Source organism: Strix uralensis, chromosome 16 (assembly GCF_047716275.1).
Source record: "Strix uralensis isolate ZFMK-TIS-50842 chromosome 16, bStrUra1, whole genome shotgun sequence".
NCBI classification, from domain to species: Eukaryota; Metazoa; Chordata; class Aves; order Strigiformes; family Strigidae; genus Strix; species Strix uralensis.
In genome coordinates this window covers 16,231,926-16,255,465 of record NC_133987.1, presented here as the reverse complement: position 1 = coordinate 16,255,465, position 23,540 = coordinate 16,231,926, and the positions used below count along the sequence as shown (strand labels likewise).

The window sequence follows — 23,540 nt, the reverse complement described above, 5'->3', positions numbered from 1 at the left end:
CGTGAAAATTTTCCCCTTGGCAGAACTTTGCTTTTCAGTTGAACTAATTTCTCATATATTACATTTTTCATCCAGCACTGAAAGAGCTTGCTTAGGAATAAAAAGCTTGTTTGCCACCTTGAAAGGAAGTGGTGAACCACCGAACAGAATTTGCTTGTGCACACATGTAAGAAACCAGCATAACGTTTGCTCACTTCTGAAAATCAAATGCATTGTGTCCCAAGGAATAAAATGCCCAGGAAGTCACTGCAAGGGGAAAACAAGGACATACTGTGAAAACGTGTACTACTTGTATTTGTACTTTTGCACCCTCCCTCACAGGTTCCCTCCTAATTCATACATGTGGAATAACATCCCCCACAATGAACACATCCTCTTGTGGGGCCAGGCAGAAATCACCTAATTTCAATAAAACTGAAAGCTGAGCGTTTTGTGTCCTCCTAAGGGCTGGACCACAAACACACATGCTCTACTACATCAGGCTTTTGTGTCCAGCTGGGTTTTTAATTACATTGGTGCTTGGACTTCAGTTGAACCCGTCTTTCATGTAGTTTGGTAGGATCACTACCCCAGATTTCAAACACTCATCATACTTTGGGATTAATTTCCAAATGCTCTAGGCTAGAAGCTAGTCAAGGGCCATCACAAGATGCAGTGCTGTAGTTGCAGTGATGCTCAAATGCTGCAAAAAGAAAGATGAACCACAAATCTAAACTGAAAAACTGAACTCAGTATATTTTTTAAACTATGTGAATTTACCAGCCATTTAGTAGTGAAACTACTAAAACTTGCAAGTTAAAGAAAAGTCTCTAATCTGTAAAAGTCTCTTCAAATTGTATTGTCTGAGTCATATACAAAGGTACCAGTGAGTACCAGTGAGTGATGCAGTCTGAGGTACCCCAGTTTCTCAATGTTGCAGCAATAAAATAGGACTTGTTTTCCCAAGCACCCTTCTGTATGAAATCCATCAGCTGCCTGAGTTCTTCAGAAACCAATGCCTACAATCTACATTCCCTTTTAAATTGTCATATTTCTTCCACAAAGGACAGAAGACCTGCTCTGTTTTTACTGGCCAAGATCCTAAACTGCTTGTCTCTACGAAAAACAACCATGTGCTTTTCTGTTTCTGATTTTAGGAAGAGTGAGGAAAAGAAAGTATTTATATTACACGTTATGCTTCTAGAGTTTTAAGTTTGCCCAAGATTAATTCTGTGCAAGATGTCTTTGGCTTCTGAATTGGTCAAAAGGTATTTCTGAAGAAGTTTTCAAATTGCATATTCCTGTTCTTAACTAAATGAGGTGCTTGATTATTTAGGCTTGTTACTTTAAGGGGGCAATTCAGAATACACCTTGGATTAGTAGTTAATCTGTTTTCATACCTCATTAATGCTGTAACCTTTGCAAAGACATGATAGCAGAAAGCCTTGTGATAGTATTATGACACTGAAGTCTTAATTAACTTTTGCAAAGTTTGTGAGTAATATTCCTCAGGTGATACACGTATGAAAAATGAGATTTTTGGGGGCAGAAATTAAGCTACTCTCACACTGAATCCAAAACAGTTTTTTATCATGCAAAGAACCAAGCCTGTACTATATATTTCAAAACACTTTTAAACATTTATACAATTCTTTTTTGCTTGTCACCTTCCCCAACAAAACTGAAAAGATAAGTGTTGAAACACCACAGCAGAACATTTCCATTGTATTTACAGCAAGCCTTTGAAGCACCAAGGTTACAAACCACTCTCAAGGTTTCCAACTTAATTTTTATAGACTCAGAAAGAGTAATTCAGATAAAGCCTCAGATTAAGGCCAAAACTGTGCAATATTTATCCATGTCAAAAGTATGACTATCCAGAAAGACAGAGCATGTTTGAATAAGGTGGGTTTTCCTACCCTGTAAATATTATATTACAACTTAATTGACTCTAATTTCCATTAACAAATGGGGGAAGACTTCGCCAAAAGGATCAGACCTCAGTTTTTAGAAGACCATTTGCTAGGGTACAATATCACTGAAACAGAAGCACCTTTCTGGGCAGTCTCCTTACAGAAGACATGGACTTTCTTTGCCCATAAGGTGTTTGGTGAGGATTTCCCATAATGTGTGAAAACAGTTGAAACCCCAGCAAAACCGTGACCAGTCCTGGAGCAGACTTTCTGCTTCTATGTTATACAACAGCAAACAAGTTTGCAAGCTATGGGATTTCTGTTGATGTTTACCATATATTTTTATATACTTATATGCAAGATACACAAGTGTTCCCCTAATAGATGCAAGGATTTGAGAGCAAAAGCAAGAAGGTTTAGTGGTTCTGTGGTGGGCATTTTTTTAAGGAAAAAACCCAACCATGTAAATTATAAAGATGACTTTGTTTCAAACGAGGATCAGTCCTAGTCCTGGCTTCATAAAGTTCTGTGGGGGATGTGAGAAAACAGAGACAGAACAAAAGCACAACACTGCACAGGAGAGCAATCCTGCAAAGCTGAAGCAGATGCGATGTCACCTCTAGAATGTCACCAGCGATGGTGCTCAGGGAAGTTCCCACCCGGCAGCACCCTCCACTTGCTGTATCTCTAGGATGCAAGGCAGGGAGCATCCTCCCAAATATTCATGTCCTCAGGATGGGCACTCTCACGCCCACCCACCTGTGTCCCAGAAGACCCTGCAGCACTACTTCACAATTTATTTCTCCCTCAGAGCAAGCCAAGCTTACTCCTGATGACCCTTTAAGAGTAGTGAGCCAAGAGACTTATCCCCTTGTTTCTCCCTTTCAGGGTAACTTTTGCCACGGGCAGCAGCATATGAACCAGTCCCTGAATCTACTGGCTTGTCCAGGGGTAAGCCAAGCTGAGGGAAAACCCTGGCCAGAAGACAAGGGGAATGCAGATTTTTGAGATTTGTGGGGCTAGAAATAAGTAAAAAATATGGAATACAATCTGGAACCATCCCTCAGAAGCATTGCACAGCCAGGAGGAAGTGCTGCTGTAGAGACAGGATAAAACTAGTCTACACACTGAATCAGCGGAACTCTGTGCTTGCTGAGGCCAGACAGGTCTACTTATGCTTAAAATAAAACTGAAATACTCTTCTAGAAAGATGCAAGGATCATAACATTAAAAAGATGTCATATGTAAGAAAATACTTTAACAAATGTGTAAAATTTCAGGGCATCTAGAAAAGACCCAGATTTTAAAAGCTAGCAATTGTGTGCATGTACATACACTGACCCAGGAAGTCCTTGGAGCAGTGCAATAAATTAAAACTTTTTAATTAATTGATCCCTTAAAAATAAATACACACAATGTAGTTGTGATAATTATTATACATATGACAAAAAATGCTCTCACCAAAACTAAACAGTAAAAAAAAATTCCCTCTTCTCCCATCCAAACTGTTCATTTTCATGTTTTCTCCACTTTTCTCTATTTCACGTTTATTTTCTTTCCATCTATCCACTGAAATACAAATATGAAACTGCCTGTGCTAGGATCAAGTTGTGCAACTGAACACAATTAGTAACAGCAGCTGTTTTTCCTACAGAAAGCATCCTTTGGTTTCTCCCCTGCCAAGGTTTAAGCCGCCTTCTTCACTAGCCTCTTTTCATAACATTACAGTATCTAGCAATAAATAAATCGCCAGACTAGGCAGGGGGGGAACACGTTGAATTCCCAGGGTTACCTTTAAAACTTTAACTGTGGCGGGTGCAAGTGTGATCATGAGGGAAACCGTGGAAGCAGCAGGGGCACCCCAGGGTGCAGGGGGAGAGCTGGCCAGGGGGCCTGCAGAATGGAGGGACTGCACCCCATACAGGAATTACACCTTTAGAAACCAAAAGGGTCACGCAAACACCCTCAGCAAACGTCCCCGTGGTTTTAAAGCAAGTTCAGAGACAGGAAGCGCAAACTGGCTCAGATGCCCTTTCTTTTGGTTACTCTGCTATTTGCTCCTTCCTTTTCTGCTTTATAATTTTATACAGATTCAGACTTTAAAAGTAGAAATTCAGACTCACTGGGCTCAGGAACAGAGCCAGCTCTCTGATAACAGGCTGGTTTATAATTAGTGTGAAATCCACCTAGTATCCAGCTCCCAAACAGACCACTGCCTGGGAAAAATATAATGGGTGAGGCACAGGCATTAATGAAAACATATCACTCCTAAGCTACCTCCAAAGAAGAGAACTTAGTTACTAGACCTGTAAAATAAAGCATGCAGGCTGAGCTGCAGGGAGCAGAAAGCCTGCGGGACTCCCCATGGCCTTGAGTTGAGACCCACATTTCCTTCCCTCATCCTGCAGCCCAGATCAGATAATCAAACTTGACAAATTCCTCAGGTGCCATCACTGGGGACTATCATTTTTTATTCAGTCCCTTCTTCACCATGGAGCAGTGTTTCAAATCTGTGACAATCACAGGCAATGAACAGCAGAGACTTAGGGAAATACAGGTTTCATAAAAGAAACTCCCCCTTCTCTCCCAAAGAAGGAATTTCCAAACTGAGATTTAAAGCAGATAAAATGCCTCACAAGCAACATGTCATCTGGTGATATTTCTCTTTCCTCCAAATAGTATGAACCAACTATTTTAATAATCTAGACAGCCAGCCTGTCTGGGTTTGGCATTCACCCAGCATCATACCTAAAAAAGCAGGAGTGAATCCAAATTTTGTCTTTTCTTCATCTTGTTGAGGCTCTGAACTACTGAACTTCCTTACTATCATTCTACTGTGAAATTTGAAAGATACTTATCAATGGAAACCCCAAGACAAATTATTTATCATTAAGAAATAGATTTCCTAAAAAGGTCTATAAAATTAAATCAAGAAACCCTGAATGTAGACTATACAATGTGTGGTCTGAAGTCCATACAGAAATAGAGATAGGTCTGAAACTGATCACTTTTAAACAAGGTAGCAATACATTTTTCAAATAGTGAAGCTTTTTTTAAAGACAGTTTTAAACCTTAGGCTATGTAGGACTTTTTTTTCTAAATTCAAATCCTTTGCAGTGATGCAAAGAGAATCCTCTTTCTCTTTGTGCGTACTCCTCCTCCTACTCCACTTCCCCCAGGCCTTGCTCTCCTGAATATAACTCCACAACGATACCCTGCTTTGGAGCTGTATCTCCCTAGGCCTTGAGCCAGCATGGATGAATTAAATTTTGGGAACAATATGCTCAGTGACTGTCAAAAGGGAATGGCATGCCAACTACTTGCATCTCCTGCCAGCTGCTCCTTAAAGCATTAGTTGCCACTAGGTCTGGAAAAGTCATTTTGCCCCAATTCTGCCAGACAAGTGATAAAACTCTTGGGGAGTCCTTCTGAAAGGGAGGCAAGGGCAGGAAGCAAAATTAGAAAGGGCCCAGCCCCCTGGCAGGGTGCCACAGACCAGTGTAACTAAACACCAGAAGGGTTAGTGAGTTAACGTTATTATTAGCAATAACATTTCATAAAAAGCACTAATATGGTTACATTTTGCTACACCACCTCAGAAGCATCCCAAACTCTCCCCCGTGAAGCCTGCTTGGCTTCATGCAAGGGGATGGTGTCTGCAGCAGCTCTGTCTCCCAGAACCTTCACTTATATTTTAAATTTTACATCTTGAATTTCAAGGCCTGCTTTCAGCCCTGCTCAACTCCAGAACAGAGGCCATGCTTGTTCTCTTGTTTTAAATTTTTTTTATCACAAAAAGGTGGAAAATGTTCTAAAAGCCCCTAGTCTGGTAATTGTTTGGTACCTTCTGCTTCCTAAACTGACCTAACCTGGGAGAAAATTCTGATACAGACTTTCCATAATTTCTTGAATCACTTCATCAGTAAACCAGCACCACATTGGGATCTCTTGGGTGGAGTGTTTTCTTCCACAACCCCTCTTTTGTTGCTGGTGAAGTTTAGTTTTACTTTTGAAGGAACATGACAACAGTTTCATAATTCAGTTCCTGCGGTTTAATGTAACTATATGGAAAATGCCCTCATAATACAGAAGGGCAATTACAGCACATGAACTGCAAATATCTAGTTGTTACTGTTTAAAATCTGCTCATCAGCAGTAAGTTAGAATTCGTGTATCCCTATGAACAAATCCAGCTGCTACAATACTCTACTACTGGGTGTCCTAATCAGAAAACATTCCCACACAAATTAATGAGGCTAAGTGGGATCCTGCCACTGATAAAATTTTTTCTTGTCTTGAGTATCTTTTGTCATTCATTTTTTCATGTTGACAATAATAATTTCTTGTAATTCAGGACACCTGAAATTAGTTGTTAACATTAAACCTAGGATTGGCAGCTTGGTCCTCATCTGGAGATGCTTCCCTAAATATATCGTCCTCCCTGGAAATCTGCTGGTCCCTGCATCCCTGTGGCCTCGGCGCTCCATGAAGGCTTGCAGCGTTTAGGTGCATCATCCTCATCTGTTTCCACAGAGCAGCATTTGCAGTAGCGAAGGAGAATAAGCAAATCTAGCAGCATGCAAAACCTGAAACTTCCTCAAGCTTTAAGTTACCAAAAATGAAGTACTAAATTGAAAATATACTCAAATTAGCTGTTTGAGTAAGCAATGTAAGTGACTACTGAAGCTTGGGTTACAGTCTCAGATCGTCACCCTGCATGCAATGCACTCCTGTAAGCACACACTGGTTCCAGTAAAACCGCAGTGGGATCACAAAATGGGAAAGACAAACAAAATATCCTGGAGAGTCTGAAAGTAAATAACATTGTTTTTCTGCACAGCAAGTATGCTACTAGTGAAAAAGCATTTTGCCTCATATATAATTAGTTAAATAATGATACATCTTCAATCATACAATAAAGCAGATCATACTTATTTTTCTCAAGTCTTTTTACAGAACTTAAATGAACAAATCCTCTGTAAATTGGCTGTTGATCTGTATGCAGGAAAAGATTAAACAGATTTGCTGGATTATTCATCAAACTATTGTGTCCATTTAATCCCTGATTTTGCTCAAAAGAAAAAGAGGAAAATTTATCTGTCACTGCTAAAAGCTGGAATCAAAAGACTGAACTTGATGAATGAATATCAGGACTAGAGAGACAGCACACCCTTGCCCTCCGAAGAAGACGCTGTTTCGTAGCCATGCTGTAAACTAACAGCAGCACATCAGCAAGGACAAGAAAATGAACTGTGCGGCTGTCCATGGAAAGACAGGAACATTGGGGAGCACATTTCAAAACACTGTTCCCACCAAGTCCCCAGGTTTTTAAAGGCGGGTGACTCAGGGCAGGATCAACTAATGCATTTGCACCTGGCCTTTTGCACTTCACATTGCTCCTGCTCGGGTGATGACGAATAAAGGAAACTATGCTTGGGAAGGGTATGAAATGACAGCCTGCTCAGAGCAGTTTAGACAGCTTTCTAGCCCTACACCTTCACTACTGAAAGTAAAATGAGTCTCTAAATTGTGCATATTATTTGGTTGCATTTGGTTAACTGAACGTAACCAAATATAAACACGACGTGGTAAACGCCTGACTACCTATGGATAGACACATCTTTTTGCTTTTCGGGATAATGACAATAGAGCAGCAGCTTTGTCATCCCCATCCATCCTTGTTCAGATCAGAGCAGTTGGAAATGTTGTGAAATGTATCTCCCAGGGTTATGACTTCTATACGCAACATGAGTACTCTTCTAGACAAAGTAGAAGCATTTCTATTCACAAAGCAGCAGCATTTTTCATGGCGACTGGCAGGGTTATTTTGTTTTGCTGTTTGTTTGCTTACTTGTTTTCCTTTTCTGAGAGAGAGCAAGCATTTGTTCAACTGACATTACATTAATGAGCTGCTAATTCTATGTATCCTGCTGCGCTAGTGCCAGTATTTCACACAGTAATATTTTCCTGCCCTGGGAGAATCTGGGTCTTACACAGATGGGAGAAGATGATCTGAATCAATAGATATATATATATATGCATGTTTTCTTAATGAATTGAAAATGATCCCTGTATTTTATTTTAAATCCTTTATTCACAGGGAAAAACTAGTTTTCCCATGTGTATCAGAAATAAACATTGATCAAATCATTTCAAAAACTAAAGCAAACCTGATTTTTTTCTGGATCTAGAAAGCCAATAAAAGCATCTTAGAACTGTAGCAAGAGGGGAAGGATAAATTGTGTGCTTCAAAGCATATATATCTTCAAACCAATTTAATACTCAATGGATTTGAGAACGAGGAAGGAGGAGCTTTCACTTCATGGCTTTCTTTACATAGAATTTCTTCATAAATGGAGATGAAAATCACTATCTAGATGTGGGAAGTCACACATAAAGCATTACCATCTTCCATTTACAAGCAAATTAGTTATTATGGCATAGCCTTAGAATACTATACCGGGTTTAAAGATGAATTAGACTGTCATTATAATGGAGTCTAAAAATTCTGGGGTTTGTTCCATTCTTGAGCTTGGTTTTGGTCAAGCATCACCTTATAGAGCCTTTTCCCTGATTTCCACTGAGCTGTCTCCTCCTGAGCTTGCAAGAAGTGTCCCTTTGTGCAACCCTACTTCTATGGCACCGATTTCCAGCATGAACAGGGAGGCACAGTACAGCAGATCCCTAGTCCATAAGCTGTTTATAATTACTTTAGCCCTTTTCACTGTGAGGATGTTCCAAAACCCTTTGTTCAACTTAACTCCGTAATACAGCATCATATACATTTATCTTGTAGTTTAAAATACAAAGCTGCACTACCTGTGACCTGAAACTTTGAAGATTACATTTCAGGATAAACCTCCAATTTAGGCATTAATTTGACATTTAAGGAAGAAACCTACAATTTAGTGATGAGGATAAAAAAAGTACAATGAATTTACGTAATCCACCTTGGCATGGAGAGACTGGTCATCTCCCAGAGATTACTTAGCACTGCTAAATGCTTGTATATACTTGCTTTTCTTGCAGATTATGTGACAAGAATAGTCTTGGAGAGTTATTACATAAGAAGGACTACTTAAAGTTTATTAATTTTAGTGTAATTCTGACATTTCTAAATTAAAACCAGCCTGCTTCTTGTTCTTGTGGTGTCAGAGAAGCTCAACGTATCTCCAGTACGGAAAGTATATTCTCACTTCATAGCTCAGTGTTTCACTTTGGGAAGTGACTTTATTAACCACAGTGCACTATATTACAACTTCTCCTATTAATAATTTCTATGTGCATCATGCACTGCACACTGCAGAATCTCCTGGTGAAGTCTAATTTCACTGCCCTAACACTCACAAGTCATATTCTCGTAGTCGTACGGATTTAATGAGAAAAAAAATGATTGTTTGAAGGAAGACAACTTATGCTGAATCCTGAATACCTAATTCAAGTCTACACTAGTATATTACCCAAAAAATGGGGTAGGAGTCCTTTTGAAAACAGGTTCAAGTTTTTGTGGCCCTTCCAACTGAGTCACAGTATCTCAAACAACAACACCTCTGACAACAGAATACTAAACAGAATTTAACTTTCAGAGAAACTAGTGTTCAAATATTAATAGTGGACTTCTTTGCCACTGTTAAGGCACAGAATTTGGTTAATGGGATGCTATTAGCTTTCACTTTTATCTGGCATTGCCAGCACATGCATTAAGAAGCACTACAGGAGGATCACACACTAGGTGTGGGTAGGACAGTCATCCTAGCAGTGCCTCCCAGCTGCTCTGTCCTGACACGAGTGACCGTGTGAAGGCTTTCCCAGAGCCATGCTGGACCAGAGAGCCACCCCAGTGCTGCCTCCCGGCACTCCCCAGGGGCAACTGGGGCAGCGGGAAAAGAACTGCAGATTTTCTGCAATGCCTCCCATGAATTTGTACAGTTTTAGAGGCAGAGGCTTAGAAAGAGTAAAGGGGAGTCCAAATAGAAGTGGAAATGTCATACCAAAGGCAAGTCCTCTCTAAGGAGAACTGTGCAAGTTTCTGAACTTTGGTCACACTGTTTATAAAATGCATGTATGAAATGTTAACATCTATTTACTTGGCAATATTTGGCTTTTAAGAAAGCTTCTGAAGAATGCTGTGCACAAAGAAGCCATTTTCATGGAAAACAACTGCTCCAGGACATCATATGGCAATCAACTCCTAATCTAAATATGCACGTACATCTCAGAAGATTAAAAATGTTCCACAATCTCCTATATGAAGTCAGCACTGACTTTCCTTCTTGTGCCAATGTCATCCTGCTTTTCTGTAGAAAGCACTTCATCTGCAATATTTGATCAGAATAAATTTCATAAATACTGCTCAGTAGCTTCCATATGAGATATTGTGAGGAGTTATTAAAAAATATGCAAGATTCCCTTCACTTCCTCTCACAAACCAGATAAAGAAATATATTACTGTGTAGTAGTAATCAAGAGTACCACGTCTAAAAGGGATAATTAAAAAGGAAAAAAAAAAAAGCAGCAAAGAATCCTGATACAAACCTTGGCAGTTCCTATATGACAAACTGTTTTGAGAAAACATCCACATCAACTTGGACTAATGCAGATTAATTTTTGCAGTTATTCTAGTACAGGTGACAAAAATAAAGTCCTCACAAGCAGAAGTGACAGATTTTAGTCATTAGGTGACAAAAGCTGCCTAACTCATCTAATACTTCCGTAATTTCCAGGGACACCTCTTTAATGTTGCACATCTCTTGTCTTCTAAAATACTACCAGGTTCCTGCTGATGCGATTCAGGCATCGACTCCAGAGCATTTTGGCAATTCTACCTCAGTTAAAGTAAACAATGGCACAATTTTATTAACTCAGCATCATATTCTCTAAGACCAGTTTCTGTAATCTTCTACATCAGATCCAGACCAGTATTTCTTCTCCACAGCACATGACATCATTTACATGTGCAGAGTTACTAGTGCAACACGTCCTCTTGCATTGGAACACCTGAAAATCATTGCTTAAAAAGGGCATGATGGGATTAACAAAAACCAATATTCTCCTCCAAGAAACATATAATGGCAATAGAATGGAAAATTACCAAGGTTACATATGGAAAAAAACCCAAATCACTAAGCCTTACTTGTGCAAGGTGTGAGATGGCCGGTCATTTTTCTCCAGTTGTCCATAGCAGCTAGTTTTTGCTTCTGGAATGAAGGAGTATTTTTCCAGCATGGCTGATGCAGCAGTGGCAATAATCCCAAGGCCATCGCGTACCCGAGCTTCTAAACTGTAGTCCCATTCATCATAAGATGCTGAAATGAGTCCTGAAGGAAACTCCTTGGGAGTGATTTCTGTGTTACCACTAACAAGGCTGGGAACTATCCAAAAGAAATCATAGCCAGTAAGGCCCAGGGAACGAGCCTCATCCAGTATATAGACAGCTTCATCCTTGGAACAATACAGCAGGATGACAGATGAATGGATTTTCTTCAGCTGAATTTGGGTCTTGGCATCTCCAAAGGCAGTATCGAGTACGATGACGTTCTGCATGTCCCAGCCCACAAAACTATTTTCCACTGTGGTCTTAATGACATTGATGAAGTCTCGATATCCAGGGAATGTGGTGGTCACCAGAGAGAACACATGCCAGTCATAATCTTGCATGATCTTCAGCATGATGATGGCTTCTTGCTGGATGGAAGCCCCAAACTGGAAGAACGTGGACATCACATCCTAGAATACCAAACACAATGAAAGATTTTGTACAAGTCTGAAGGGAACAGAATCTCTAATTCTTCTGCTCTCTTTGGTCCACCATTGCTACCAAACTTATGTTGCATTCCAATAACTTTATGTGCCATATCATATTCATATCATTAATAAACAACACTGATCATAAGTACCACAGCTAATTGAGATACTTGCCAAAAAGTCACAAACAGATATTTACGTAGGAAATTTCTGAGTGCCTGATCACTTGAAGACAACTCAAATCAGTACTTACTGAGGAAGCTCCCTAAAGACAGCCACCCACTGTTAAACAACCCATCTCCAGCAGGCAGCTTTAGATTCATCACACTTATTAGGATTGCAACCCAATAAATTCACACCAATTTTTAGTTACAATGGAAATAAATTGCAATGCACATGCTGCATATATATGAAGAAGCTCTGTACTTCAGGGTCTAATTTCTGCGGGAATACTTCATTTCCACAGGTTCATTGGATTTGGTGGAAGCTGTCAAACCCTGCAGTAGATTTATCATCCCCAGGTACTAAGTTCACTACTATTCCTGGGCTCGCTACCGATCATGCCCCATTCAGAGTACATGGCCCATTGATGCCTGATGTAGAATTAACAGGACAGGACTCCAGGGACAACCAGCAAGCTGCCGGTGTCCTTGTTAAAGGACTTAAATGGAAAGAAATCCAAACAATGGCCTCACAGTCTGTGACTGGTAGCTGCACTGCCTGACACAGCTGTGCTGTCAGTTTGCTAGGAGACTTGTTTCTAATATTTGTCTTAGGCTTTTACAGTATTCATAACATTTTATACAGCAGGTGCCTTTTATTTTTAACAACATCTATCAGAAATAGGCAACACAATAATATATTCTGTTGGCACTAAATTTATGAACATTTTCATTGGTCTATTTTTACAAAATTACTGTAAGATCTAAATTTATTTTTGAATTTTACATTCTAGATTTATATACATCACAATTATTAGAGTACCAAAACTATACACAGGAAACTATATAATTCTTTATTTTTACTTTATTTCAGTATTTATTCCTGACCAGTAGGGGCAACTTATGTGCATCACTTTCAGATAAAGAAAGCATGAACTCCTGCTGAAATAAAAGCTTACGATTTAAAAACTAAGATATTAACCATTCAAGATTTCTTACACAGCATTTACAGGAAAGACACACATGGTGCTTTTAACTTAAAAAGTTTTATGAACATGGTTGCAAACTGCTATCCTATTTTACACATGGGAATAGAAACAGATTAATTGACCTGGCAAGATGGTGTTAAACATACAATTATTAGTGAGAACAGTAACTCAGCTCTACAAGTTCTATATCTTATCTATGGAAACCTATTCAGAGCAAACTGAGTGCCTATTTTTTTTTTTTTTAATAGAAGATGAGGAGTGTTATTACTTTCCAAGTGTTAAGAACCTGACACCAGGATTTTACATAGCTTGACAGCAATAAAAGTCTTATGACTTGTGTCAGACCATGAAGACTGATATCAAAGGTACAAAATACACACTACCTGTGGTAATGAAATCATTTGCCATGGCTTCTTTGGTACCTCAAAGATGTCATTTTGAATGCCAGTGCCAGATCTGAAGTAGGTTTTAGTTAATTACAGATGTTATAAAACATATTTGGGAGATGAATTGAATTAGGAAGATTTGATAGCTGAATCCTTCTAGGAGCTATTTCCTGGTGGCCTGCACTGTATACTTAAACAAAGAAACAAACAAGCTTTTTCTCTGGGGATGCATACAGCTAAAGAAACCCAGCACACAGAAAATATGCTCAGAGTCAGCATTTAATGGTTTAATTACTGATTTACTATTACAAAGTAAATTAGATATCTAGAGACAATGCCATGAAACCAAGTTGGCTGTAGCTTCCTAACTGAACATAAAAAAAAAATTGTAATGAAAAGTCAATCACTTCAGTTTTCTTCTCTAGCTCTTATCCTGATTTTTACTTGATATTATGCTAAATAACAGTAAAAGTAAGTAAAATACCTTACAGTAAATTAAATAGATTATTTCCATCACATCCTTTCACTCTACCTCATTTCTATATGTGGCTTACGGCTACTAATGTAGTGGAAAAATTCTTTCCAACAATACATACACCTTTGGTCCTTCATGCATCACAAGGAACTTCTCCAATAAGGCAACTGAAATGAAGTCTTTTAGCGCAAAAAACAATGCACGTGGACATTGCCAAGTATGACCATTCTAACTAGTAAATACAGATTTTTAACCTAGAGAAGTCGTTGTCTTTCCTGGCAAAGAACAACGGTCTCGTGCACAACAGCCTGTGTTACCATTACAGGAGTCTGAGAACAAAAGAAAAGTACTAAAAATAAATCCTTTCCTTTTGTAAACATTTTGTTAGAAAAATCGTTTACGAAAGGAATTTTATTTGAACATTTTTGTAAAGTTCACACCAATATTACATGAATCCTTTTCACATAATTGTGAATGTGAACTTTAGTCAAAATCAGGCAATTAATATCAATTTGTGATCAGAATGGTGAAAAAATTGTAATTATATGGTGAAAACAAGCTTGCATTCAGGAAAAGTGGAAATACAAATATCACAAGCAAGATTCTCATCTGAAGAAATTCCATATAGCTCCACTGACTTCATGTGATGCTTTTATAGAGCTGAAGATCTGACTATATGTGTTTACAATGAATTTGAAACAGATGGAAGATTACAAGCAAGTTGCAGCCTTAGGAACTTCAGCAGATATTTAAATTCCTATAAGGAGAATATTCAAGGACATATTATCCATTAAGTTTAGGGGAAACAAAATAAGAGGAGTTTAGTGAAGATCTAGCAAATAAATAAATAAAAGTATAAGGGATTCAACTATATATTGTATCCTTAAACGTCTACAGAACCGTTCATTTTGGGGTTTTTAAAGCTCCACATTCTTCCTGAAAAGCATTATCATTCCTCTGCTTTATACAGACTTAGTATTTTGTGACACATATAGAATTTAAATTCTACTTTTCTATATTCAAAAGCAAACTAAATTGATGTTTGTAAAAAAGCAAAATTATTCAGTTATTTTCATTTAACTGCCATCTTGTCATCTATCAAGACATCTAAGTCATTGCTGAAATAGGAACACAGATGTAATATCAGATGTGCTTTAAATGCACATCAGAAATATGTTGTTTTGCTTCCCTCAGTGGCCCCATCTATTGACATTATCCGTGGAGGATGGAAGGAAGTTGTACCACTTATCCAATACAAGAAACTTTTATACAAAGGAATTCCACAAATAAATCTCAAAGCATGAAAATCCCGAGATGTTACACTGATATGAACAAAAATTTAGTTGTAGTTGCAGAAATTATTAAGTAATGCTTTATTTGACTTTTCTGTTCTAGTTTCTTAGCTGGATTCTACCACAGCCATGTAAACAAAAAACAGCAAAGAAAAGAGAAGGAAAAGAACAAATGAAAACTTTTTGTTTCTTTCTGTCTTGTACATGAACACACAGTTTATAGCAAAACATCTCCCCGTATGTTTCACACCAGAAGGAAGTAATCCTTCAATTGCTTCTTGCTTAACATTATTCGTGAATTTTGTATACAATATAAAATTCTGTCATTTCAGGAGAAGAGCACTTCAACGTTCCCATGCTTGTGCACAAAACAGAGCAGCTCTTTCTGGTGTTGTCATTTCACAGATTAATATAACAGAGTAAATTGGTTTTTAACTAGTGTACCAAGTCTATAATCTGTCACTTGTCAGAATTGCACATTTGACTTCCCCAATTCCAACAAATTACAGGAGTATTTCTTTCGAAACCTCAACCTCAGCTATTTTCATGATATCTTCGTTTCCTAGCTCTAGCGTTTCCATGAGACCAGCAGGGCATATTCACAGCTGCTCTAACAGCTGAGGTAAGTCCTGACAGCAGTTTATGCCTACTAGGGAAAAAGCTGCAGTAGCTGGTTAGTTAAGGAAAGAAACATTTGTTATCTAAAATAGTATACCTTTTGTTAAATGAAAATTAAATTCTAAACCAGAACAAAATAGGGGTCAACAGAAGACCAAATTGATTTTTCACTTGGCAGACTTGTTGAGGACAGTTGTTTTGCTGGTAAAACAATATTATGACAGGAAACAAAAAGCAATCCAGAGGATGATTTTATTCAGCTAGAAACAAGCTTATTATGACAGGACTACAAGCAGGACTTTAAAGTTATCTTAATTACCTCATTCTTACTCACTCTGTATCTTCCACAGAGATCCAGCAAAAATTATTTTTCTCTTATTTTAAACCACTGTAACTTAGATATTCCATTTTTATAAGAGATTTAAGGCATGTCGTGCTAGGTCTACATATACAGTGCAAGCTGTTTCCTGTTTAATGAATTATAGTAGTTATTTGGCATTTTAGGAAGACTCAAAAAACTGAAAGCCAGAAATTAGTCATGAATTTAAACTGAATAATTTAGCATCACATCAGAAATACAGAGAAGGAAATTATTTGTACCAATCTCAAATGTAGGTAAATAATGTAACTTGCAGTGTGTTAACTTGGTACCATTTCTCTTGGATTACTTTAAATGATGTGTTGATCCCCTAGTAAACATCAAGTGAACCATTATCTATCAGCAATATCCAGGTTTCAGCCATACAATCTTCCTTTGTGGTACTGTACAGACCCATGCAAAACTTGCAGTAAGCACAAACACTGAGGTGGAGGAGCTGAAAGGAAAACCTTTCCTCCCAAGATACCCTGCACATTTCTAAACTCTTAAGTTATTAGATTCCTGCCTCTATTCATTAACAGTATAGAACATGCAATTCCCAACACAAATATCTCACCGAGGCGCCCAGGGAGAAAACTCCCCCATTATCACCATGGGAGCAATTTGGTGGAAATTAAACAAAATTATGTACTTTCAGGCAAAGCACAGCAACATGTGAGGGTGGAAATAATTTACTAGTTATTACAAACAGCAGAAGTGACTCGCTTCCCAAGGACCTGGCAACTCCCTGGCCTCACACATGGCAAAAACATGCACGATCCCCACTGGCAGGTTTCTCTGCTGCTACCAACCTCTGTTTTAGGAGCTGCCCCCCTGCCCTCCCACATGGGCTACAAGCTGCCTGGACCCCAGGCACCCCCCAACAGTGCCCTGCATGGGACCCCCCAGCTGCCATCACCCGAGACAAGCCCAGCTGCAGTGAGGCCCATGCCCAGCCCCAGTGGACACTGACGTGTTCCTTGTACTCAACCTGGAGCCTGACTCGTCTCCCCATCCTTGTCCAGCATCGCCTGAACCCCCCCATGCCAGCCCCCTGAGGCACGGGCTGAGCTGGCTGGGACGGAAGGAGGGGGCAGCAGGGCAGGGTCTCTGCAGAGGAGGGTGCGTGGGCTTCTGCAGACCTCACCCAACAGGTTTTAAGTTCTCCAAATCTGTCCACATAGACCTGTGAATGTGTTACGCCATTTGTCACTGAGAAGACTAAGGTCTAGCAAAGCTAGAAAAGGGATAGAAATTTTCTTACTTTGTAATTTAACTGGTGCAAATGCAGAACCACAAAATGTATAAAGGTCAACAGAAAGGATGAACCTAGGCCTTACTTTTTATTTCAAAAGTTTGCTCTTGGAGAAGAACATTCAAGTTAGAAAAGGGCAGTAGCAAGCAAGGGAGTACATTATGGCTTTCCAACACCTGACATGTCCCCTTTTATTATTTCAAGGAATAAATATCAGAGAAACATGATTTTGAAAGGTTAGCACCAGCTTAATCAAGCATGTTCTTTCCCATTTCTAGAAGGAGCCTGCAGGGATTCATTTTGCAGAGGCTTCTGTATTTTCAGTTCATGGTTTTATCCTAAGAAATTTGCTAGATAGGCTTTGTGGTTGTTTTTTTTTCTTTAATACATCCATTTAATTTTACACTACCTGCTTGGCTTATCAGGGCCTGCTACAAGAGTTGAAGTTGGTCACTATTTTTTTCTATACCAGAATAGCAATTAAACAAATACAAAGGAATATGAACAGGGTTTCTACAGATCATTGCAGAGTCCACTGGTTTTTGATCCCTTACATTCTTTGAATAACACAGTGTCATGTCTAATGAATTAAAGTAACCCAACATGCCATTACAGTGAAACAACATAACTTAATTATGGAAGACAACTAGCTTTGCACAGAGCTCATGAACCATTCCCTAGGCTGCAGCGCACTGTCTGCGTTTTCAACACACCTGGGTTTTCTTTCACAGATTGTTCAAACATTGGAAATTGTGGTGTCTCAGTCAGAACTCCTATTCAACCAGGACAGGCAAGTAAAAAATGCTTTCAGAGGCTGAAATGACGTCAACAAGCCCGTGACCGAATTTGGTAATATCCTGAAAAGATTCATGCGAACCAGCAGGGATTTTTGTGTGGTCATTTGGTGGAAGGTTTATACATAAAATGCCTCCTTTCTAGATAAATTTCACCGTCCACAGTTTCAGAAATGTCTTACACTGTGAATATTTCAATGAGCAAGGGCAAAATTGCAGTTCTACAAAAAGGCAGTGAGGAGCTGGCTGTACCATAGCTATTTGGATGAATAACAGCTATTGTACAGCTTTTGTGTGAAAGAGAATCGCAACATGTAAGAAGTAGAGTACTGAAGCCTGCAAGAAAGATAAAGGAGAATAAGAAGTATTTTCAGACAAATTATATTTGCTTTATATGTTCAAATATTACTTGAATATAAATCAGTCACTCTTTAACACATACAGGATCATGTGGTGCTGCACATCAGTGTAAAGTGTTAGCATCATCCTAAAATATTTTTCCTTTATGAAGAACATTAGATATGTACAAAAGTTTCTCATTTCCTTTAAGTATTTCACCGTGAAAATAAATATTGAAAAATGTGACCTAATATATCAATTAGCCAGGAGGACAGATTTTATGCCATAGACTATAGCTGAGTATAATTCCTCTTATGCCCCTTGTCATGACTGCAGATAAATGTTTTGACATTTTTCTAAATTTAGGCATCTGATTTCCTCATGGTTTGTACAAGCAGCATCCTTCTGCCTTATTCATGTAATTAGTCAGCACTAAACTAATGCAAGTAAATAGTGTCTTGAAGAGCAGAAAAAGACCTCTTTTTCCATGGGAAAATGACTTTAAATTAGCCATGCAGCACATCTTTCACCTCAAGGAACACCTGAGTTCATGTGGAGAGCTCCTGAGTTTGTCACAGAATCATTCAGGTTGGAAAAGCCCCTCGGGATCATCGAGTCCAACCATCAGCCCGACTCTACAAAGTTCTCCCCTACACCACATCCCCCAGCATCTCATCCAAACGACCCTTAAACACATCCAGGGATGGTGACTCCACCACCTCCCTGAGCAGCCTATTCCACTGTCTGACCACTCTTTCTGTGAAATATTTTTTCCTAATATCCAGTCTAAACCTCCTCTGTTGCAGTTTAAAGCCGTTCCCTCTTGTTCTGTCACTAATCACCTGTGAGAAGAGACCAGCACCAACCTCTCTACAACGTCCTTTCAGGTAGTTGTAGAGTGATGAGGTCTCCCCTTTCACTGTCCTTTCAGTGAAAACTCTCCAAATAGTTGTCATGAATGATGGGGCAGCAATTGGGAAAGTTAATGACTTTTCAAAGACAGAGAAGGCAATTGCTGTGAAGATACTCCAACAATGCTGGTGAAAGTAACTGGCTTTCTGCTGTATGGAAACATTCATCTGCCAACAATTCACATTCGATATATCACAACAAAGTTGTGGTGACAGCATTAGAAGAAAAGGGGATCCTGTTCTTGTTCTCCCCACAGCAACGTGAAAAAGTTTACAACAAACTGATGATGATATCTTCTGTACAGGTTACCTACCTGGATGAGAAAAATTAACAATGAAACAATGCAATAAAATGAGGTAGAAAGAAACCCAAACCATGATTTTACCACAAAACTTTCAAAATGTACTTGTTGGAAGAAGGAAAGCTTAGACTTATTTTCAGAAAAAAAAAAAAAAAAAAAAAAAAACACAAAAAAACCAAACCCACACCATTTTTCAGAATCATAGAAAGCTTTTCACGAGGTAACAAATAAAAAGCATTAAGAGAACAACAGTGAGCTTGTAAATTAGCCCAGTGAAAGGCCGAAACTAAGGAAATCCAGCAGGGATAGACACAGATGTCCAAGGAAAGGAAAAGTCTGGATAACTTTCCTCTCCTAGTACTGGTATTTCATTGTAACTCACATAATTTACCTCTAGAGATAAAATACCACAAAGACATCAGATGGATGAAGAATAGCAGCCAAATGAGCCAGCTGGGTTTCTGGAAAATAAATAAAAATCTTGGTATATAGAGTATTCATCCCCACTATCCTGCTCTCTTATATTCACACTGGGGCTTTATTTACCAATGGTCACAGTTTCATATCAGTATTGAGATACTACATATTTTACTAACAAAACAACATGCTGGGCTATGTGGAATTTCTCACCTTTCTCAAGTTTCAGTCTGCGGCTATAAAGAATTATCTATGAAATCAAATAGTTAATTTACTTTGAACCACATCTGCTCCTGTAAGGCCATCAGAGATGAGCTTCTTTTGATTCACTGGAATTTCACTGGGAACTTTAATGGATATAAAATCAAAGCATTTAGGTTACAGTGAGTTATCTCTTGGAGCAGACAGCTAGTTCTCATCATAAATCTTGAAAACAATCCCACTGTTAACGGCGGGATTACTGAAACACTTGCTGAAAACAACCTTGTATATGGGGTTTAACTGTCCAGTTTCAGAAGGAGTCCCTGATAGCCAGGTTTCGGTACAGGCAGATGGATCTCTGACACAAAGGAAGATTCTAAAATTTCCAAGGAACTCCAAAAAGAGAAGCAAATGAAAAAGCAGTGGTTTATATTCCTCTTTCAATAAAAAGTGAACCTTGCTAATCTGTATTTTTTAAATTTTCAGTAAATAAAATTTCATGCTAATAGTTTAGGCATACATATTTTACTGCCCCGAAGGATTATATCATTAGTCTTTAAAAAGCGCAATGGCCATATTTTGTCTGATTAACAGCTTTTTACAGCACCAGCCTAACTAATTATTTTTTCAAAATCAGTCACCTAAATCAATTTTGCTCTATCCCAGCTATAGGTTTAAACATGCACACAAATTACCTTGAGCCATCCACAGAATATGCTGGAATCCAATCTACTTGACATCTTTTTGGGTATCTGCTAAATTAAAATATGTAGATCCGGTAGTATTTTTTCAGTTTAATGGTAATGGTTTAGCTAAGCAAAATTTCATGTGTTTACATTATTATTGCTGTGGAATTCAAAAAATTATGTTTTTTGAATAGCTTACAGAAATTTTCAAGAATCAATGCTATGCAATAACTCATCCCTGAGACAAATTTTCATTTCAGCTATTTAGTGTCTAACACACTAACCATTTCACTTAACTGTAAGATGACATTAGAGAGTAATTTAGGTATATATTGTATACCCCGACCTATAGGAAAAGTTGTTCAGAGCAAGGATTTAGAGTGGCTGAGGACAAGTATGATTCTCTGTTGAAATTTTCTATCTCATCTAGTACAAGTATTGCACAAGAAGACCCTGCAGTAACAGACTGGTTACAGCTCATGCATCAACGAAATTTGTGAAAGAATTTTCATACGGTTTTTGCCATTAGGAGCTTTAAAACCAACACCATCCAAACTTATGAATCCTGTAAACAGAATCAAAACCCTATTTACCCACAATAATATTTAAATATGCTATGGCCAAGAATCCAGCATTAAATCCAGAATCAGTAGCAATTTATCATTTAATGGCAGCTGAATCAAGCCAAATAGGCTGATTACTTATAGTGTCTATTGCATGTGTGCCTAAATGCCATAAACTATATAGAAAGATATGCATAATTAAATATCAATAAAAATGCCTTAAGACATCATCTCCTTATCTGAAAACATTTGGTCTCAATTGAATGCTAAAATACTTCTCACTTGTATTGATGATGAGAAGCCAGAAAACCATTAACTAAGTCATTTCCATACATCTACACTTAACAAGTAAAAATGAAGGCAACAAACAACCTCCCCCTCCACCCCCTTTCACCAAATGGTAAGTATAAAATATTAAGCAAATAAAAGAAATATAAAGCAAATTTAATTTTTACTGTGTGCTTGTAACTGTGTGCTTTTCCTTTATGAGCCAGGACTCTTGGACTAGTCACCTCTATGTACCCAGACTGCTTCAGCAACACTGGACTGAAGAGAGAAATCCAAGAGCAAGAGGCTAGCTGGGGAGGACAAAGAGATAGACAGATGGGAAGGCAATTTTTTAGGAAGAAGGCTGAACAGAGTTCAAGGAGCCATTCAGAGCAGCTTTCCACAGCAACAGAGATCTATGGGATATATTCAAGTAGCAGAGGAAGTTGATGATAAAATGAGAGATTCAAGATTCCTGACCTTTTCAAGAACACACATGTATTTTGGTTTCCCAGGTAGTTTGGGTGCTAAACAAGATGAGGTGCAAACCTGACTCACCTGCCTTTGGAAGGCAAAGTCACAAAAACACTGTAACTTATCCAAAGCCTGCATGCTGCTTTGAAATTCTTCTAGAAGGAAGCGTTTCAGAATACTTGGTATGCTCCTCTGCTCTTATGTACAATCAGCTGATCTGAAGAACAGAGGGTACTCAAGGGAAATACCATTTATGCTTATCCTTTATATTATCCTCTTTAGGCATCATCTTTGGCCTCTGGGCAAAGCTACAGCTGCTCTTCTGTTATGCTAATAGAAATCACATGCTTCCTCAGAGTGATCTGCCCACCAGTCTAGCAATGAATATCCTTTTCCATTGTACATTTAATAGCAGCAGGTCAGAAGCAAATTCAGTTACAAAATTTCTGATATGTATGATCTATATCAGTATTTACATATCACCCTAGCTCAAGATGAGAGGGTGGATAACTGTATATCTTATCACAGAATCATAGAATGGTTTCGGTGGGAAGGGACCTTAAAGATCATCTAGTTTCAAGCCCCCCTGCCCTGGGCAGGGACCCATCTTAGAATGAATGCTACTGATAAGAACATAGCCCAGAGTACACCAACAATGGATGATATTTCACTGGTATTCATTGCAGAGTCTTTGAATAATCATAGCTGAAATCACAAAACAAACCACATTTGTGTTAAAGGAGTTGCAAAGTCTCCAGTACTCAGAGCTACTGCATCCATATGAGAAGGAAACAGGAAGAATGTGGAATGAGGAAGAATGTGGAATTCAGCTGTAGGAAGATACAACAGTTTTGCAGTATCAATGTGCTAACCAGAGGAGGACATAAGCATTTAACATTGCATTCTGTGACGGATGATAAGTAAGGTAATATAACAGATCTACAGACAAAAAAAACTGTTGCACCTACTTTTTCTGACTCTACCCACACTGTTCCACACCTTTGACTTAAATCTACATTTTCTTTTTGGCATTCTGTTTAAGGATGCATCAACTTATTTAGTCACAAGAATATCACACATCAAGAGATTTGCCAAGCATTACTCCCATGAGCAAATAATATTCTGGGCAGAAAAGTTTTACCAACATATATTCAAATTACTGATGTTTTTATATGGGCAGTAAAACTATTTCTTCTATGAAATAGCTTAGCTCAAGTTACTTTTCCTTATTTAAATAGAGGCAAAATATCTTTAAGCATGCTTCTGATTTACAGTAAATATCAGAGGGAAAACATAACTTCAGGAAAGGAAATGTTCAAAATGCTAAGTTTAGGTCCTTACAAGGCATAGTAATTCTTTCTAGAAATTATTACAGATTTGACAGTCATACTAGATACAGTAAGTACTGCACTGCTA

General features: G+C 38.4%; 1 protein-coding gene across 2 annotated transcripts in view; it reads right to left on the bottom strand.

Moving 5' to 3' along the window:
* GRIN2A (glutamate ionotropic receptor NMDA type subunit 2A) overlaps positions 1-23,540 on the bottom strand; it is a 192,419-nt gene that overhangs the window by 77,858 nt on the left and 91,021 nt on the right. For both annotated transcript variants that reach the window (XM_074885901.1, XM_074885902.1), the window contains exon 4: positions 11,026-11,618. In XM_074885901.1, the coding sequence (XP_074742002.1) occupies positions 11,026-11,618 (593 nt within the window). The remainder of the gene's footprint in view (positions 1-11,025; positions 11,619-23,540) is intronic.